The following is a 16,303-nucleotide window of genomic DNA, read 5'->3' on the forward strand; positions in this document are numbered from 1 at the left end:
GAGCACAAATTATTTATTCTATTCCAGTGGATAATCTGGATACTTTGCATGACATCTACTTATAAGAATCTTTTGGTTTAAGTTACATAAGAAAGGGCAAAATACTACCTCCACCCTCTCTGCTCCCAGCTATGCATATCATGGTTTATATCTAGCATTTATCCCTCTGTAACCCAGTTCAGTGAAGAAACTGAAAGAAAACTAACCTAGAAATAATGTGGATAATTTCATCTGGGTTAGACAAGCATGTTCCTGTGAATGCCAGGCACAACACATGGGAAGGTGGAGAAGCAGGTGGCTGTGTCCCTTTGCGCTAGAGCTTTATGCAACCTTTGATACAAACCTATCATTCTGTGCAGGCACATGGATTAATGAGACTAAAAATAAGACTAAAAATCAGTTTAATTTGCTTGGGGACTGTTTTTAGGCAGGTATATTGATCATCCTCATCTGAAATATGAGTTTTTGTAAAGGGTTTGGCATTAACTAGCACTGAGGTAACAAAACGCTGTGCTCAGAGAGCATGTGAGCATGTAAGTAGTGCCTGAGTGTGCAATACAAACACACACACACACTTTGCAAAAAGAATGGGAAAAAAATCCCCTAACAACTCTTCCAGCATGTCACTGCAGAGTGTGAGCAGGAGCAGGAGGGAGCTCCTGACAAACAGCTTGCTTTTGTTTCTATGACTGTTGCTTGGGCTTTTTCCCTCAGGATAGAGTTTAGCTGCCCTCCAGAGGATGACATAAGACTTGCTAAAATATAGACATCCTCATTCTCAGCACACTCTTGTGAGAAGCAAGTGTGCTAGAATGAGACCAGCATATAGGAAACAAAGTTGAATCTCTTCCTGGCAAAGATACAATGCAAATTTATCATTAAAATGAAACCAAGAAATTCCTTACTCAAACATGTTTAGAAAGATAACTTTGGTAATACAGAGGTGAAAAGATATTTGTTCTGACAAGCCTGTTACATTTAAATATGTTTTTCCTATTATAATTTTTACAAACTTCAAAACAAAATGGATCTGTATCACTGTCTGAATCATCAGGTAGCTCTCTAAATGAGAATGGAGGGCTGACATTGTTTTGTAGACAAAGGTTTTTTTTTGTATTAATGAAAAAAAAGAGCTTAATTATTCTGTATGACAAGTAAGGAATATTTTTGCAGAAATATAAAGGAAATACATGTGAGGAAAACAGACTACTTTGAATTTTCCAATGAACATGAATGAGGATCAGGAAACAATGAAAGACCTTTCTTTAACTGCCCGTTTGTCTTTCTTCTTATGCTACAAGCTTTGTATTACTATTTCAAAGCAAACAAAAAAATTTATCATCATTAACAGCAATATGCCTTCTGGGCTAATATCTAGAATGATATGTATGAGTAAAAAACTAATTTTCAGAGAGCTACTGGCACCTAAAGCTATGGATTTACACTGCAGCATAATGTGAATCATAAAGTGCTGATAATTAATACTGATTAATTTATTGGTCTACTCAATCATATGTTTACTGGATAATTAACTACACAAAAAGGTGTGACAAAAATCAACCAAACATGGTTCTTGATGCAAATAATCAAATTGCCAAAGTATTTCCAAAACCACAGGATACCAGCCAATTGTATTAAAACAATTAGAATATCACAATAAAAGCAGCAACAAATCCTTAAAAAATGCAGCTAAATTAAAAACCAAAAATAAAAGTGTTATAATTATCTGGTAATTTAGGCTTTTTCAGAACAAATTTAAGTGTGATTCAGAGCACTTATATCACAGAATCATAGAATGGGTTAGGTTGGAAGGGACCCTAAGGAACACCTATTTCCAGCCCCCCTGCCATGGGGACACCTTTTACTAGACCAGGTTACTCAGAGCTCCATCCAAACTGGGCTTCTCTGGGCAGCCTGGTCCAGTGCCTCACCACCCTCACAGTAAAGAATTTCCTCCTGATATCAAATCTAAACCTTCTGTCTTTCAGTTTGAATCCATTCACCCCTTCTCCTGTCACTACACAACTAGATGGTTAAAACTGGCTCACACAAACATCTCTTTTGGTGTCAATTTAACAGCTTGCTCCTGCAAGCAGAGACATCAGTCTGTATCTATCAGTAGATGTAAAAATGGAATTATTTAGCTCCTTTTTAAAGAGATAAGTTTTGTGAATATGTATTTTGATCAAATGTACTATGATGATTCATAGTTTTGCAAAAAAGAATGAAAACCCTAGAAGCTACTTACCTGCATAGTTACATATTTTGACCAAAAAACCTTAAAAATTACATGGGAACACCAATGACATGGAGGCCTTCAACACCTGGACAAAGGACTTTTCCTTGTGTACTTTAAGATGACAGTTTTGTCCATGTGGTGTAAACTAAACTAGTTGTAAAGAAGCACAGAGTATAAAAATCTTCTGTTATTCCCAGGCCAGCTACCTCCAGACTTCAAAGAAGTACGTGTTAAAGGAAGTGCACCCTGCCTAGACCAGACTTCTAATTGTTAAAACATCACCTTTAATCCTAGTGTAGACAAGGTTTTTGGATTCCAGATATGGAAAGGAACTTGCTGTTAGTTTGTCCTGGGGACGCAAAGAGGACAAGGTGAGGTCTTTGTGGCTTCAGACTTGTGAGAACAAAGTGAGTAGAGAGTCTGGCTGATTTTAAGAAGGATTTGCATGATACATGCTTTCTCCTATCAAAAATGTCCTTAACAGCATTTCCTTAATAACTGCTTTACTTCCCTAAGAAAACATGTATGAAATAGTGAAAAAAATAATTAAAAATATTAGCTTCTCCACATCTACACTTTAGTTGTGTCTCATGTTCCAAAGACAAACAGCATGTTCAGTAAGAACTTTTAAAAAAATTATTTTTATGCACATGGACATATTACATTGGTAGATACAGCTGAGTTTTCAGCTTGCTAAAAAGGGGATTGAAATGACTTGTCCTTGATGCACACCACTGCTTACATGGCAGTGAACATGATCCTGAAGAGGCAACCAAGTTCTGAATCCACAACTATTTAGATTAATAGCTACGGATCAGAGGATTAAGAGTCTTACTAACTAAATCACTCTATGTGCACAGTTTGCTGCTATGGAACAGTTATGGTAGATAAATAAATGCCACAGTGAGAAAATCTGTCAGCAGTCACCAACTTCTCGAAACCAACAGCTGCATTAATAAATGAGGAGATGAGTGACAAAAATGCAGAGTATGGATTTGCAGTGTCCATGGACATACTTTTTGTCTACTGTTGCATAACCATTTAGATTGCTACTGCATATTATTCACATCAGTGTAAATATGAGAATAAGAATGATTTGAGTTGAAAAGCATGTGCAAAATAATGTTTTAAAATTAGTATTGAAATACATTTTTCAACACCATTAAGAACCTTGTGAAAGCTTGTTGTATTTAAAAATTCATTAGCTACAGTGAACTAGGAAGATGAACACTTCTAGCATCAGAATCCAGAATGTTCTCATTGTTTTAAACATGTTTTTAAACATTTTACTAAATCCCTTAAAATTCTTTGCTATGACAATGCAGCCACTTCAGATCATGAATTCAGCCATCATCTTACAAGTCTGGTCTCAGGTGAATTTCAGATTATGTCAATAACTCTCTGTTATTCAAAATTATTTAGTATCTGTGACATCTCCTGTCTCTTGAAACAGATCTACAGATCCAAGTTGTGTTTTGGTGCAGCAAGGATTGAAGAACTTCAAGTTAAAACAAAAGCTACGAAATTCTGAGGATTTTCGTGAGTGCAGTGGTGAATGCAAGGTGCATGAGACATCTGCCTGCTTCTGTCTCAAATCAGCTTCACTGAAACAGAAGCAGAGAGAATGGAAAAGATCCCAGACACCTCCACTGAAAGTTCTCTTCATGAGTCACCACCTGGTACTATTCAAGCACATAGGTAACAACAGGACTGCTCAGTTTGGTAGATGTGGCTGGTGTATGAACCCTCTCCTAAAATCAGTTTGACTTTCAAAGTTAATTCTCACAGAACTGTGTCTTTCTGAAATGAGAATAAACCCACAAGCCATGATACTCAGGGTAGTTAAAGCACAAAAAAACTTGCTTGAAACTTTTCTCTGGCAGATATGGATAAAGTACATTGACAGAATTAAAGACTGCATTTAATTTTCCTAAAAAGAGTTATGCAAAAAGTACCTGAATGGAAAGGAAATTGCTGTTTAGCTTCTCCCGTGTGGGCATCCCAAATTATTGTTGTCTGCATCCAAAGAAAAGGTAGAAAAAAAATTAGTGACTGTTCAGCTCAGAGGAAAAAAACACCAAAGAGCACCCTCACTAAGTAGCAATTCTAAATGATGAACAGATAAAATTACTGACTACAGTAAGTAGTCAGCCTTGCATGCTAAACAGTGGGAAAACCAGAAATGACTTCCAGGTATTACAGAATAATAATCTAAGTGTAGATAAAGAAGTATCACGCTTACAAAAGCAGCAATATAACTATGAAGAACGGGCATACTCTCTCTGAACAGCACTAGAAGACAACACTATACATTTTTAATAAGCATATTGAAAAAAATGTTTCGGTTACGATTTTTAAAGTATACTTTTTCCCTTTTCAAAAGATGCAAGTTGAATTCTACTCTGAAACAATGTTGAACCCCATTTGTAACAAACCAACAAGTGAAATGCTTTTCTATCAGCAGAGTACACAACACTTCTTGCCACTGAGGTGGGAGAGACTCAAGTGTAATTGGCTTACTACAGGTTTAATCCATACTCACAGCACATGTGAGCGTGTCCCCTGTAGAGCTCAATACCACCTTCTGAGTGAACTGTTAATTTAGTGGGAGTATATACTTCCAGAAAATAAATTAAGGATATATCATCTTGCTGATAATGGATCACCTAAAGAAATGCTGCTTTTATTGAGAATGTAAGTTTGCCACAGTATGGAATTACCATTGGGAGACCAGTGTAGCTGAATATAAACCAGTACTAAAGGGAATAAGTTTCTATTTTCACAAGGATATGAAAATACAGGGATTCACTGAGCTTACAAATGTACAAACCTCAGCTAGACTCCCTCTGCCAGTTGCTGGAGAGAAGCACTGTCAGTGCATCTCACTGGAACACAGGCCATACAGCCTATCCCTTGGAAGTGCCATCTTTCTGGATTTTATAAAGGAAGGATGACACATCTAATTTTTAGACACTGAAAGTTAGGCAAGATGAATGCTGTGTACTTTCCAGTTCCAGTTTTAATGGATAATCAGTCATCTGTTCATTTTAATCTCTAATGTGCACTCAGCTGTAACTACTATGCTTTGCTTAATTTTCAGTTCAGAACCATATTTTTTGGGCATATTTCCAGAGGAAGCTATATATATTTTATTCAAATAAAACTGTTTCAAAAATTAGATGAGCTAAAAGGTGTGGTATTTTTAAGATCACTTTCTTCCTGTAAATAGTTAGCTCATAAAACTACAAATGTAAGTACTGCAAGCTGTTCCTTCCTTAACAGAGACACACTTAAGATGCAATTTTACACAATTTTTTTTAAAGTAGGTATTTTCCATGAAAATAGTATACATATATGCAGCCTCAAAAATGTAATCAATGGTACGAAAATATATTAAATATATATTAAATATATATTTAATATTTACATTTAATATAAATATTAAAATATATTAAAGAAATGTAAACTCTCCAGGATGCCTGGAGAAGAAGAAAATAATCTTAAGGAATTTAGCAGCACAAGCTCACTCATCAGCATACTTATATGTTAGAATAATGTATTTTTAAAACTCACTTTATCAACACCAGCACTTAAAATATAATTCCCCTTTTTGTTCCATTTCAGGGCAAATATTGGACCTTTATGTTGACCTAAGGTGCTTGCAAGGTTACCTGGAATAAAGAACAGGTTATTATTACAATTTCTTTACAAACTGGTCAAATCACAGCTCACTGCTGTTTGAGGTTTAAGAGCAATAAATGTTTGACTTACCATCTTCTGTCCATATTCTTGCAAAACCATCATATGAGCCTGTAGCCAATAGTGTTCCATCACTCTGTTGGAATATATATAAATGGCAAAGGTGGATACAAGATAAAATCTGTCTGAACCAACCTTTTTCTTTATTTTTTAAGGTTTGCTAATTGTGATTTATGGGAATTCTGAGTCCACTTGTTGAGACAGTTTATGCTATGATTTGAACTAAAGGTTATAACTTCAGACAGCACAGAGGAAATAAAATCCTCTAGCATGCAGTGAAATACTGGGCTATACCATCAGATACGAGCCATTTAATGAAAAAGATTAGAAAAAGAAAAGATATAACAAGTTCTAAAGGCTTCTTCCAGGTAACAAATAGATACTACTTATTAGACATGAAGGACCTACAAAACATTAACAGATGACCTAAACCCAGACTAAATCCCAATTCAGTGAAACTCAGGCACCTCTACTTTAAAGAAGGCCCTAAGCCACATACACTCCAGTGTTATCTACCACCAAGGAACTGCTTTCTACTTGTCTGAATACAGACTCCCACACATGCTCATGGGAACAGTACCATGATGGACAGCCTGAGAAAAGCTGGGTTCACAGGTCCCACTTAGGAAGAAAAAAGCCCATGAATGTAATCAGCAAGTTACATGTATTGTGGAAGGAACCCCTCACAGAAGAATATGCCCTATGCAGCCAGTGATGCTGGTATGATTGGGCCAGAATGAGAATAATTAGAACAGAACTTGACTCTGCCATCTGGTGTCATGGACACTGCTGAAGCAGGGTATTTAGTCTTTCAACATTTCAGAATCTGGATTAAGAGTGAGATTCATCCCATTTATCTCCAAACATGCAGAAAGAAGTTACGAGTTAGTTTAAGAGTGTCATTTAGTCTCCCTCCACAACTAACAGCATCATGTAACTACAACTCTGAAGTGTAATTCATGAACTCATTTGCTTTGGACTGTGCCCAACCCAATATGAAAACAAGTGTTTCTGTTTCTGCTGACTTAAGGTGAGTCTAGAGGACTAGCTTAGATGGTTAAACCTACAGGAGACAAATCATACCCATGGTATCAAAGGGCATGATCTGAAAATGATCTCCAGAAATAACCTTTCTTATAACCTTTATGTAACGTAAGTCACATAAACTAGAGAAAAACTAATTCAATATTCACCAGTGTGAGTATTTCACAGGGAAATATGATTAATATTGTGGTTCTAAATAAACAATAAAGGCAGATGGCATTTCTAGCTTGATGAATAAAAAATTAGGAAAAGGCATGAAATAATCCTTTGAAACATATGCCCACTCCAACCCTCCAAAAACATTGACTCAGAGCAGTTGTAGATTTAACTTGAATATATAATAATGTAGGGGGAATCATGACCTAAGCGAAGGTTAGATTATACTTCACTGTGATGTACACTTCTCTGGACCAGTGATGAGAAAAAAGGGTGATAAAGGGCAAAAAGAGAAAAACTCAGGAACTAAGATGTACAGTTTATCCAAATTTGTTGGTGGTAATTCACATTCTTTCGGAAGCCCAAAATAAGCCAGAAGCACTTGAGATGTTTGAATTAGGAACATTTCCCTGCCTTAAGCAGTAGCACAATGCAAGTACCAATGAAGTCACGAAGGTAAGGAACTACTACAGGAATTACTAGAGGATGCCCTATGTTTTGGACAAATACTCTCCTAACTGTTCTCCCCTCATTGCATGCTGTCCTCTTTAAATTTCTCTTTTCTTACTCCTCGATTCATTTTTTTTCACAACTGCTTTTCTTCACTCTAATTTCCACCAGAAACAAGTAATGAACATAAGCTTGAGGTTTATTTGCTTCCTTGACCTACCTCTACTTTCTGTACTATTCACTGACTTCTTCCATTATGCAAATGTAAAATACACAGGGGAAAGGTGACTTGTGCAGTGGCCTTATCTTTTACTTTGTGTAGCACCAAGCTCACCTGAAGGACAATACTGCAGTAAAGATTAATCAAAAATTGGTCTCTGGCCAGCAACTGAGACTGTATGGAACTACTGAAAATCCTTTCTGGTACTTAATTAATCTGTTTTCCTATGAAAACAAGATTAATGTGATCACTCTGCCTGTACTAATATCAGCAAAACATACAGAATGAAAATTATCTCTAAGTAACAAAGGTTACTGCAGGGCCTTGTAAATTCTTTTGGCAAAAATGAGACATGAAGCAGCCTTAGAGCTGCCCAAAGACATTGCCTGGACACTGGGGATTCTCAACAATACCTGTCCTCTCTGCTCACCTTGGTATTCTCTGTGCAGGAGCACATTACCTAAGATAGGAGGTTTTGCAGGATGAAAGTAAAAAAGACAGTATCATCTGGAAGGTGGGTAAGTAAGTACAAAACAACTACACATGCTCCTAACAAGACAAAGAAAATAATGTGAACACATTTTGCTGTGCACAGCACAATTCAAATGAGAGAGTCTGGAGAGTCCAACCTCAGAAAAAGCTTCACTGGTTTTTTTATCTCCTTACATGCCAAAATAAAGTAACTATGAGATGCAAATACATTATTAATGAGGCTTCAGTATTACATACACTGCTTGTTTAATCTTTGTTCTTAAAGCTAGATAAGTTTATTTTTACCCATGCTCCTAAAATAGAGATATAAATATATCATTGTTAAGCTTGAAGATGGCAACAGTCCTGGAAAATTACAGCATGTAGGAGAAAGTTCAGCCTGTTATGAGTGTTTGAAACAAGAGGTCAGTAGGTTAGGACAGAGCTTCTGGTCACCTCAGATATGAAAGATATGGAGCAGCAACAGCAATTGCCTTGGAATTAAATTTAGACAGTTAAAAACCATGCACAGTCTTAGAAGTTAGCTTACATTCCAGTCCAATGAAGTCACATCCTTATTGCTGGGGACATCATGTCCTCCTTCTCTTATGCAGTGCCTCAAAACTAGTTGAGTGGAACCGCTGTTGCTGTTTTCATTGAGATTCCATATCCTGGCCGTTGAATCTCCGGATCTATAAAGCAATTATGCAAATAAGTTGAAATCTCCTCATGATGACCCAGCAAGCAGTGTAAGAGCCTGTATTTCTGTTTTCATTGAGAGAACATTACAGCCTTGCAGGACACCGGAGGAACAAGAGCCGCTGGCCTGTACTGTAATGGGAGGGTCTGACTGCACGGGGCTGCTGGCTCTGTGTAAGACACAGCTGTGAGACTTCAGGGCTGAAATAAGCAGAAGCTCACCTAGGGGAGGGCCCTATTCTATTGAAATGTTCAAACTGTTGCAAGCAAAAGTTGTTTTGAACCTTCTGAAAATTTTGTTTTTTCTCCTGTGCCCAGAGTAGAGTGCTTCTACTGCCCAGACTAGATCCAACCACCTTTCCCTAAATCTGCTAAATGGATCAGGGCATTAAAAACCTTTAAGAAGCCATTTTTTCTTTCCAACTCTTTCTGTACTCTGTGTACGTTTCTAAAAATGCTAACACATATTTAAATTTTACCTGTCATAGTAATTTGGTTTATTCAGAGGAGTTTCACCTGAAATGCATACACCTGCTGTCTACATTCTGCACTACGTACCTAAAGGTGGTACCACCATAACTGAGATAGTCTGGGGCAATTTACAGTAACTGTCTGTAGCTTGGCTGCTTATGTCATGCTGTCTGAAAAAGTCACAAAATAAGTACTGACATAATAGAACAAGACAGAGACAGCATCAGCATTTTGATCTATTTTATAGACAATTATTTTCTACAGAGGTGTTTTTAATGCAGGCTGAAACCCTGATTTTGCTTAGAAAAGGTTTTGAGGAGGAAGAATTTATCATTATCTTCTTGTAAGTAATATGTTTATTTTGATTTTGCATGAAAAATGTCTCTGAGGTTCAGAGATCAATTTGCCATGGAGTGGAAGATATTACACTTTAAAAGTTTACTGGGATATTTTTTTCACACTCCCCCTCCTCCATTTTTTAAAACAACAACAATCAAAACCAAGTACCCTGGATTACTTGTTTCATCCAGAAAACAATTTTCATTTACATGCAGTAAGTAGAAACTTGGAGCAAAGTTAACATCTCTCTTATATTTGCAAGAATTCATACAGTCTAAATCAAATTTCACTGCTGAGATATCTGATGTATTAGCTTTTCCTTTTTTTAAAGTAATGACAAAAACTTTCTTTCCCATACACAATCAAGGAGAAAAAGTCTTTCTTCAAAGCCTAAAAACCAGAGATCCATTTTTGCTTTGATAAACCATGTTTTACTGAAAAAGAAATCCATCACAAGAGAATACTATATTTTCTTTTGGTCTATTAGTAAAGCATTTTCATTACTGATACTAAGAATACCAGGCAAATTTTCAACACTTGACACGTCTTCAAACGCAAATATAGACCAAGCAATTATCAAACTCCACTGATCTCTGTGTATTATTTTACCAATAATTTAGCCTAATTTTACACAAACAATTCAACTGTAAAAGCAAACCCCTCTCTGCCTGTATGAGTAGCTCTGAGCTCTTCTGTGTTATGGCATGCCTGGGGAATGTGCCCAATCTCCTGTGAACCTTTTGTGCCAAGCTGAGATGTGATGGCTGGCCAGGGTTTTTAACCCAGCTAGTCCTGTACAGCCACTCTTTAATTTTCTAGACATATCTTTCACATTAATGATGAAAAAATAATTCAGATCAGGGTAATTTTTGCCACTACACAGCTGTGACTGTAACCTACACCCTTATTTCTTCAGAGGTCTGGAAAACTGACAATTTTTCATATGTTGGCTGGAAAATTAACAAAGTTAATCATAAGGCTCAGAAGTTAAAGAACATTTTTAACTGTGATAATTAACAATGAACAATACTGGGAACATAAGTCTTTAAAGGACTGCTTCATTGGTTAACATGCTAAGTAGGAAATTCCTTCAGATCTGGCTTCTCTCCTATGTAAGACTCCAGGACTGTCCTGCCTTCATTGTAATAATTCAGTTTGTTATTGGACCCTGTGAATAAAGTACTCAGTCACTTGGCTATCAAATACAATATCCTATTTGCTAGTTCTAAAGGGGTTATGTTTTGTTTTTCAACAGTTTTATTTAGTCGGTTTTCTGGCAAGGCCTGGGCAATCTTATTTTCCAGTATTTTAATTTTGTTTTTCCCTTTTCTTCTTCCTAAGGCTACATAAGCTATTATGTGTCCCTGCAGAGAGGCTCTATAAGCCTACCAGTGTGCAGCAAGGGTATTTATGTGTCTTCCCTTTTGTTGCTGGGGAAAAAAAAAAAGAGTCCAGAGAATGCTCTGGAAAATATTCTGATTTCTGTTGAATGATTCAGTGAACCCTGCCTTATTAGAGCAGCACAGTTCAAGCACAATTCAGAAAGATATTTAATCTCCTTAGCCCACAGAAACATTTCTATCTACATGATAAAGCAGCTCATTCCAACATGCAAGTCATGAACACTTGAGTAATAGGTATACTCCTCTGCACTCTGGTAGAGTACTGCCAAATTTTAGGAAGGCTAGCTCTGAAAGGATTTTATTTCATGCTCTCCTGCCCCAGTATGTTCATGAATCAGGGTGGACAAATGTTTGTGGAATTTAATTTGTGACATATAAAATCACCATTCTGTAACTGGGAACACAGAGGTTTAAAGTGCTGAAGCTGGGTAAAGAATTTTGCAAATGGTTGCTGAACCTTGGTATTTCTAATCTTCAGCTTTAAGTCTTAAAATCACCATTATTTTGAGATGCAATATTGCTAATGTGTATTTACTATTTCTGGCTTCAACAGCTTAAGAGTTTTTATTATTTTATTTTAAGAGATATTATTAAAAGCATTATGGGAAAGAAATTCCTTTTTTTTTTTTTTGACACCTAACATTTCCTTAATAAAGCAGGTCTCTTAAACTGAGTGCTCACTCTTCCCAGGCAGTCAGTAGAGAAAAGTGCCTCACAGATGTCCTGATTAAGATCTCTGCCCCACTGATTCTACAACATTATTTCCTGCTACAGGTTATTCAAGTTGACCTCCCCTAATAGCTCACCACTTTGCATTAATAGATTTGATGCACTCAGGTAACCAATCCAAATAGTCCCCTGCTAAAGAAAAAGCACTTAGGAGTTAGCAGAATTAATATCTGGCACTGACATAGAGGGGTGGTGTCTGAAATCAACACCCTCAGCCTGGTACGTTAAAAGGATTATTCTGAAAGGTAATTTACAGTGGATGCTAAACCACTGATATGGGGAGTACAGTAACCTGAAGCACTATGTAACATCCAGAAACAATGACAGCAGATGGCCTAGAAACATCTTTTCTTGCTTCTGAGAGACACAGCCAGAACGGAAAGATCTTGGACAGCAAGATCCATATTTTACGGGTAATTACTTTGCTGACTAGGGAGGACAAAAGGTGCACAGAGTGGTTTGGAAGAGACAAGTCACAGTCCCTCTGTGTGAGAGAGGCTGGCATAGATTAGCTGATAAGCAAAGAAATGTACTGTTAGTTTTGGGACTGAGGCCAGGTCCCTCTGCTTCACGGCTATGTGAATTACTTGAAGGGCATGGCTGGATGTCACGGAACAAACACACTCTTGGAAGTAGCAGTGGAACACGATGACAGAAACATCCTAAGTTCAACTGGAAAAGGTTCTGGAGTTCAAGGCTCTAGCAGCCTTGACATTCACAGTCCATCCACTTCCACACTGGGAAATTCAAGCGTGTTCAGAGCACTCTGTGTCACCAGACCATGATGACCTGTGCAAGCAAACTGACAGGTTATTCCCTGGCCAGATTTTGGCTTGTTTTAATTAGCACTCTTGCTCGAGGCTCTGACGTTCTCTCTGAATAACTCCTGGGCATGGCTTGGTGGTTACAGTGTCCAGAGATGATTCCCAGTGTGCAGTTTGTTTGGCAGCCAGGGCAGTTTGCTAGCACGGACACCAGCCATTCTGTGCCAGCTGGCCTCAGTGCATAGGAATATTCCCAGGCACCGTTAGTTTACTAATGTGGATGCAGCTGTAATGGATTTCTGCACTACACAGGGAATGCAACCATCTGCAACAATTTAAATGTGTCATGAAATTAAACTTAGACATTGAAAGATAACTAGTGGAAGATATCAGTTTTTGGGTTTATGGCTGGGAATGGCCAAATCTTGAGATTTAACCAAGCACCTCTTTTTTTCACCTGTCCAAAACACTCTATGCAATTATCTGCTTTGAAATGTTGACTTCCTTCATAAAGCATAGTCAATCATCTTACATGGCTGTATGCACACACTCCACTCTATTATTATAATGCTTCTGTTCGTGACATCTAAGCATTCTTCTCATAGGCATCTGGTGACAGTCACGCCTTTGATAGCCTTTACTGGTATTTCTAGTCTCCCCCATCCTCAGCTTTAAGGGTTACATGTGTGGTGGAGAGGGAAGAGCAGCTGCAGAATGTATTTTTCTAGTTATTTGATCAGAGAAATTCCTGTCTCTCTGTTATATTTTGAAATAGCTGTTTGCAAATCCCAGAGAGTATTTATTACCATGCTAGCCTTCACACACTAGAAAAACAGCAACTGAGTAGATGTAACATTAAATATCAAAATCCCTTTCTCTCAGTGGGATAGTCACTAAATCTGGAAACCAATGCTCTAGTTTTGGGTAATTCATTCTACATTTCTTTTAAACAGCTTGCTTCAGATTAGGTTCTGAACCTGCATTATTATTTTAGTTGAGGATTACATCAGGTTGCTGTCTAAACTGCTGCTGCTGCTAGTTGTGAGAAAAATCTACTGCCTGTATAACAAGGCTTTGGGGAAATACTTTGTCATCAATTGAGATTCAATTAGTCACTTTATAAACAAAACAAATATGTTATCATTTCCTCTAATAGCTAGGTTTTGAAATGTATTTTTTAAGATGGGTACAATCAAGCAGATGGGAAACCCAAAGAAAAGTGTTGACTGGGCAGCACAATATGGCTGTTATAGAATCTAACAATTTGATGCTCACACATCAGACTAACTGCAATCTTCTTTTTTCGATCATTACTTTGTAAATGGGAAACAGAACTGCAACATTCTGTGGATCTCAGGGAATTTCTCTCCCTTGCTTAACTGGTGCTATAACATAAAGTTTACCTGTAGATAGAAGCTTGCACTGTTATTATACCAGACATCTCCAAAACTTCTTTGTGCAGTGGCATAACACTCACTCAGCTGTCTTCCTTCAGTTTTCCTTTCTTCTGTGCATTTCATGTCATTTCAGTCTCTAAGCCTTGCCAGGCACTGGCTGCTGTCTTACCCCAACTCCAGCTGCATCCCTACCTTGTTTCTTATAAACAGGCTAAAATCTGACCAAGATGCACAAGGATCTAAATTATTTGCATTGTCATTGCACTGCTATTAGTCTGACTAGAGTACATGATTGTACTTGGTAACCACATGTGTACTTATGTACATCATGGTCACTAGCAAAGCTCATTATGGAAGACCTATTACACTGAAGGGAAAAGCTTAATTGAATGGCTAGTGAGAGGGTATTCCTCTGGCTCAGATATCTGACTAATGGTTTTGATTATCATCCTCCATGTTTACATGAAGCTACAGGTTTACCTGTAAGGTATCATGATCCAGGGATCCATCTACCAATGCTTAGCAGCCTGAGGCAAAGTTAAACACACACTGAAACACATACCCTAGTTTATGAAATGCTCCACCATTTCAATTATGCACACTAGAACTGTGCACCATGGATCCTAGGGAAACAGTCCACTGTGGCAAGCACTGACTTGCTTAAAATTGATAAATGAAGATGCTTGGCACTACAGATGCTAAAAGTAGTAGCAGACCTGGACATTCCAAAAACCGACCATACTCAGCAGGATTTTGGTTTCCAAAATGCAAGTTTGTTGTCTGAAATGATTTTTTTGAAATTTTTATCTTCACTCTCTTGGAGATCTCTGCTGTTCATCCAACATGGAATTTATTTTATTTTTCTTTCCTATTTATAATGTAATTCCTTGTTTTCATGTACTTAGTGAACAAAGGTAAGAAGACTATTCTGATAATCTTGCAAAAAAGCTAGAAATAAAATAAGGACTCTTCTCTTCCTTGTGAGGAAAGTATTCTAATACTGCTAAGTAACTCTGAGTTACCTCCTCAGACTCTGATCAGCTTTAATCCATGTTCCCACTTAGACTTCTTAAATTTAATCTTCATGTTATGGTTTAACTTTACGCACGAACACAGATTCCACCAGTGCCTGCACACAGCTCTTGGGGTATGTTTGCAATTGTGATTTTGTTTGGATCAAAAGTGCTTTTGTAAGTCAGTCTCCTGATTGGTCCACTTATGAAGCTGTGGTGGACACTGCAGAGCAGTCCTGTAGAGGATAAAATGGACTCCCCTCCAATGACACCAAACCACAACATTCCCTTAAGCCACTACTTACTGTTCAGCTCACTAAACAAACTTAGGTCCAGTCTGAAGCATCCCCATCTCCATACTTCTGAAAAAATCTAGTGGATGCCAATAACTTTCTGAGACCCCAGTGTGAATTAATAACTAAGAGCAGTAGATTACAGAAATTCTCAAATATTCTAAGAATTATCCAAAATTATTAAAAAATATTTCTAAAAATGTGTGTGTGTTTAGGGCCACAGGCTTTACATCTTAAATGTATAAATTCCTATTTATTTGGTGCCACCTCATAATTACTTAGCTGTTATACAGGTATGATACTGCTGAAAAAAACCACTACTGCAGGCTGATAAAACAGCCCAGAGAATACTCATTCACATCCCAAACACACTTGCAAGTTCTTGCATCTCTAAATATTCTCTAATTGCAGCAGCTGGTTTCAGTCACTGTCTTACCCAGATGCTAGCAGGTCACTGACAGGGTTCCAGGCACAGATGAACACTTCTGATTCATGGCCCCGAAGGACTGTTGCTTTGTTAGGAGGAATTTCAACATCCCCGTCAATTTCCATTGGCTTTGAATGATTATCTGTAGAGATATATCAGAATAGTTCACAAGATGCAGTTAGGTCTGTTTTAAAAACATGTTAGCTATCCAAGGCCTAAAGCTTACAGCAGCATATACACCACAATTAATTCTCTGTGCTGTGTCATTGACAATATCACTCTGTTTGCTTCTCTCTGGCCATTCAAATTTATGACATTTTCTCAAAATGTAGAGCTTTCCAAAACATTTTGTGTAAGTCTACATAGCTTTTCATCTCCCAAATACTCAGCATTTAGTTCAGTGTAGTTTTTCTTTTGAAGCTGGCCTCA

The 16,303-nt window shown here is 37.5% G+C and overlaps 1 protein-coding gene across 3 annotated transcripts in view; it reads right to left on the reverse strand.

Annotated features, from left to right (window-relative positions):
• TBL1X (transducin beta like 1 X-linked) overlaps positions 1-16,303 on the reverse strand; it is a 190,823-nt gene that overhangs the window by 11,212 nt on the left and 163,308 nt on the right. For all 3 annotated transcript variants that reach the window (XM_058845907.1, XM_058845891.1, XM_058845900.1), the window contains 5 exons: positions 15,884-16,016; positions 8,890-9,031; positions 6,011-6,074; positions 5,813-5,910; positions 4,195-4,255 (listed from right to left, as the gene is read on the reverse strand). In XM_058845907.1, coding sequence (XP_058701890.1) covers positions 4,195-4,255; positions 5,813-5,910; positions 6,011-6,074; positions 8,890-9,031; positions 15,884-16,016 — 498 coding nt within the window. The remainder of the gene's footprint in view (positions 1-4,194; positions 4,256-5,812; positions 5,911-6,010; positions 6,075-8,889; positions 9,032-15,883; positions 16,017-16,303) is intronic.

The sequence above is a fragment of the Poecile atricapillus genome, chromosome 1, assembly GCF_030490865.1.
Source record: "Poecile atricapillus isolate bPoeAtr1 chromosome 1, bPoeAtr1.hap1, whole genome shotgun sequence".
NCBI classification, from domain to species: Eukaryota; Metazoa; Chordata; class Aves; order Passeriformes; family Paridae; genus Poecile; species Poecile atricapillus.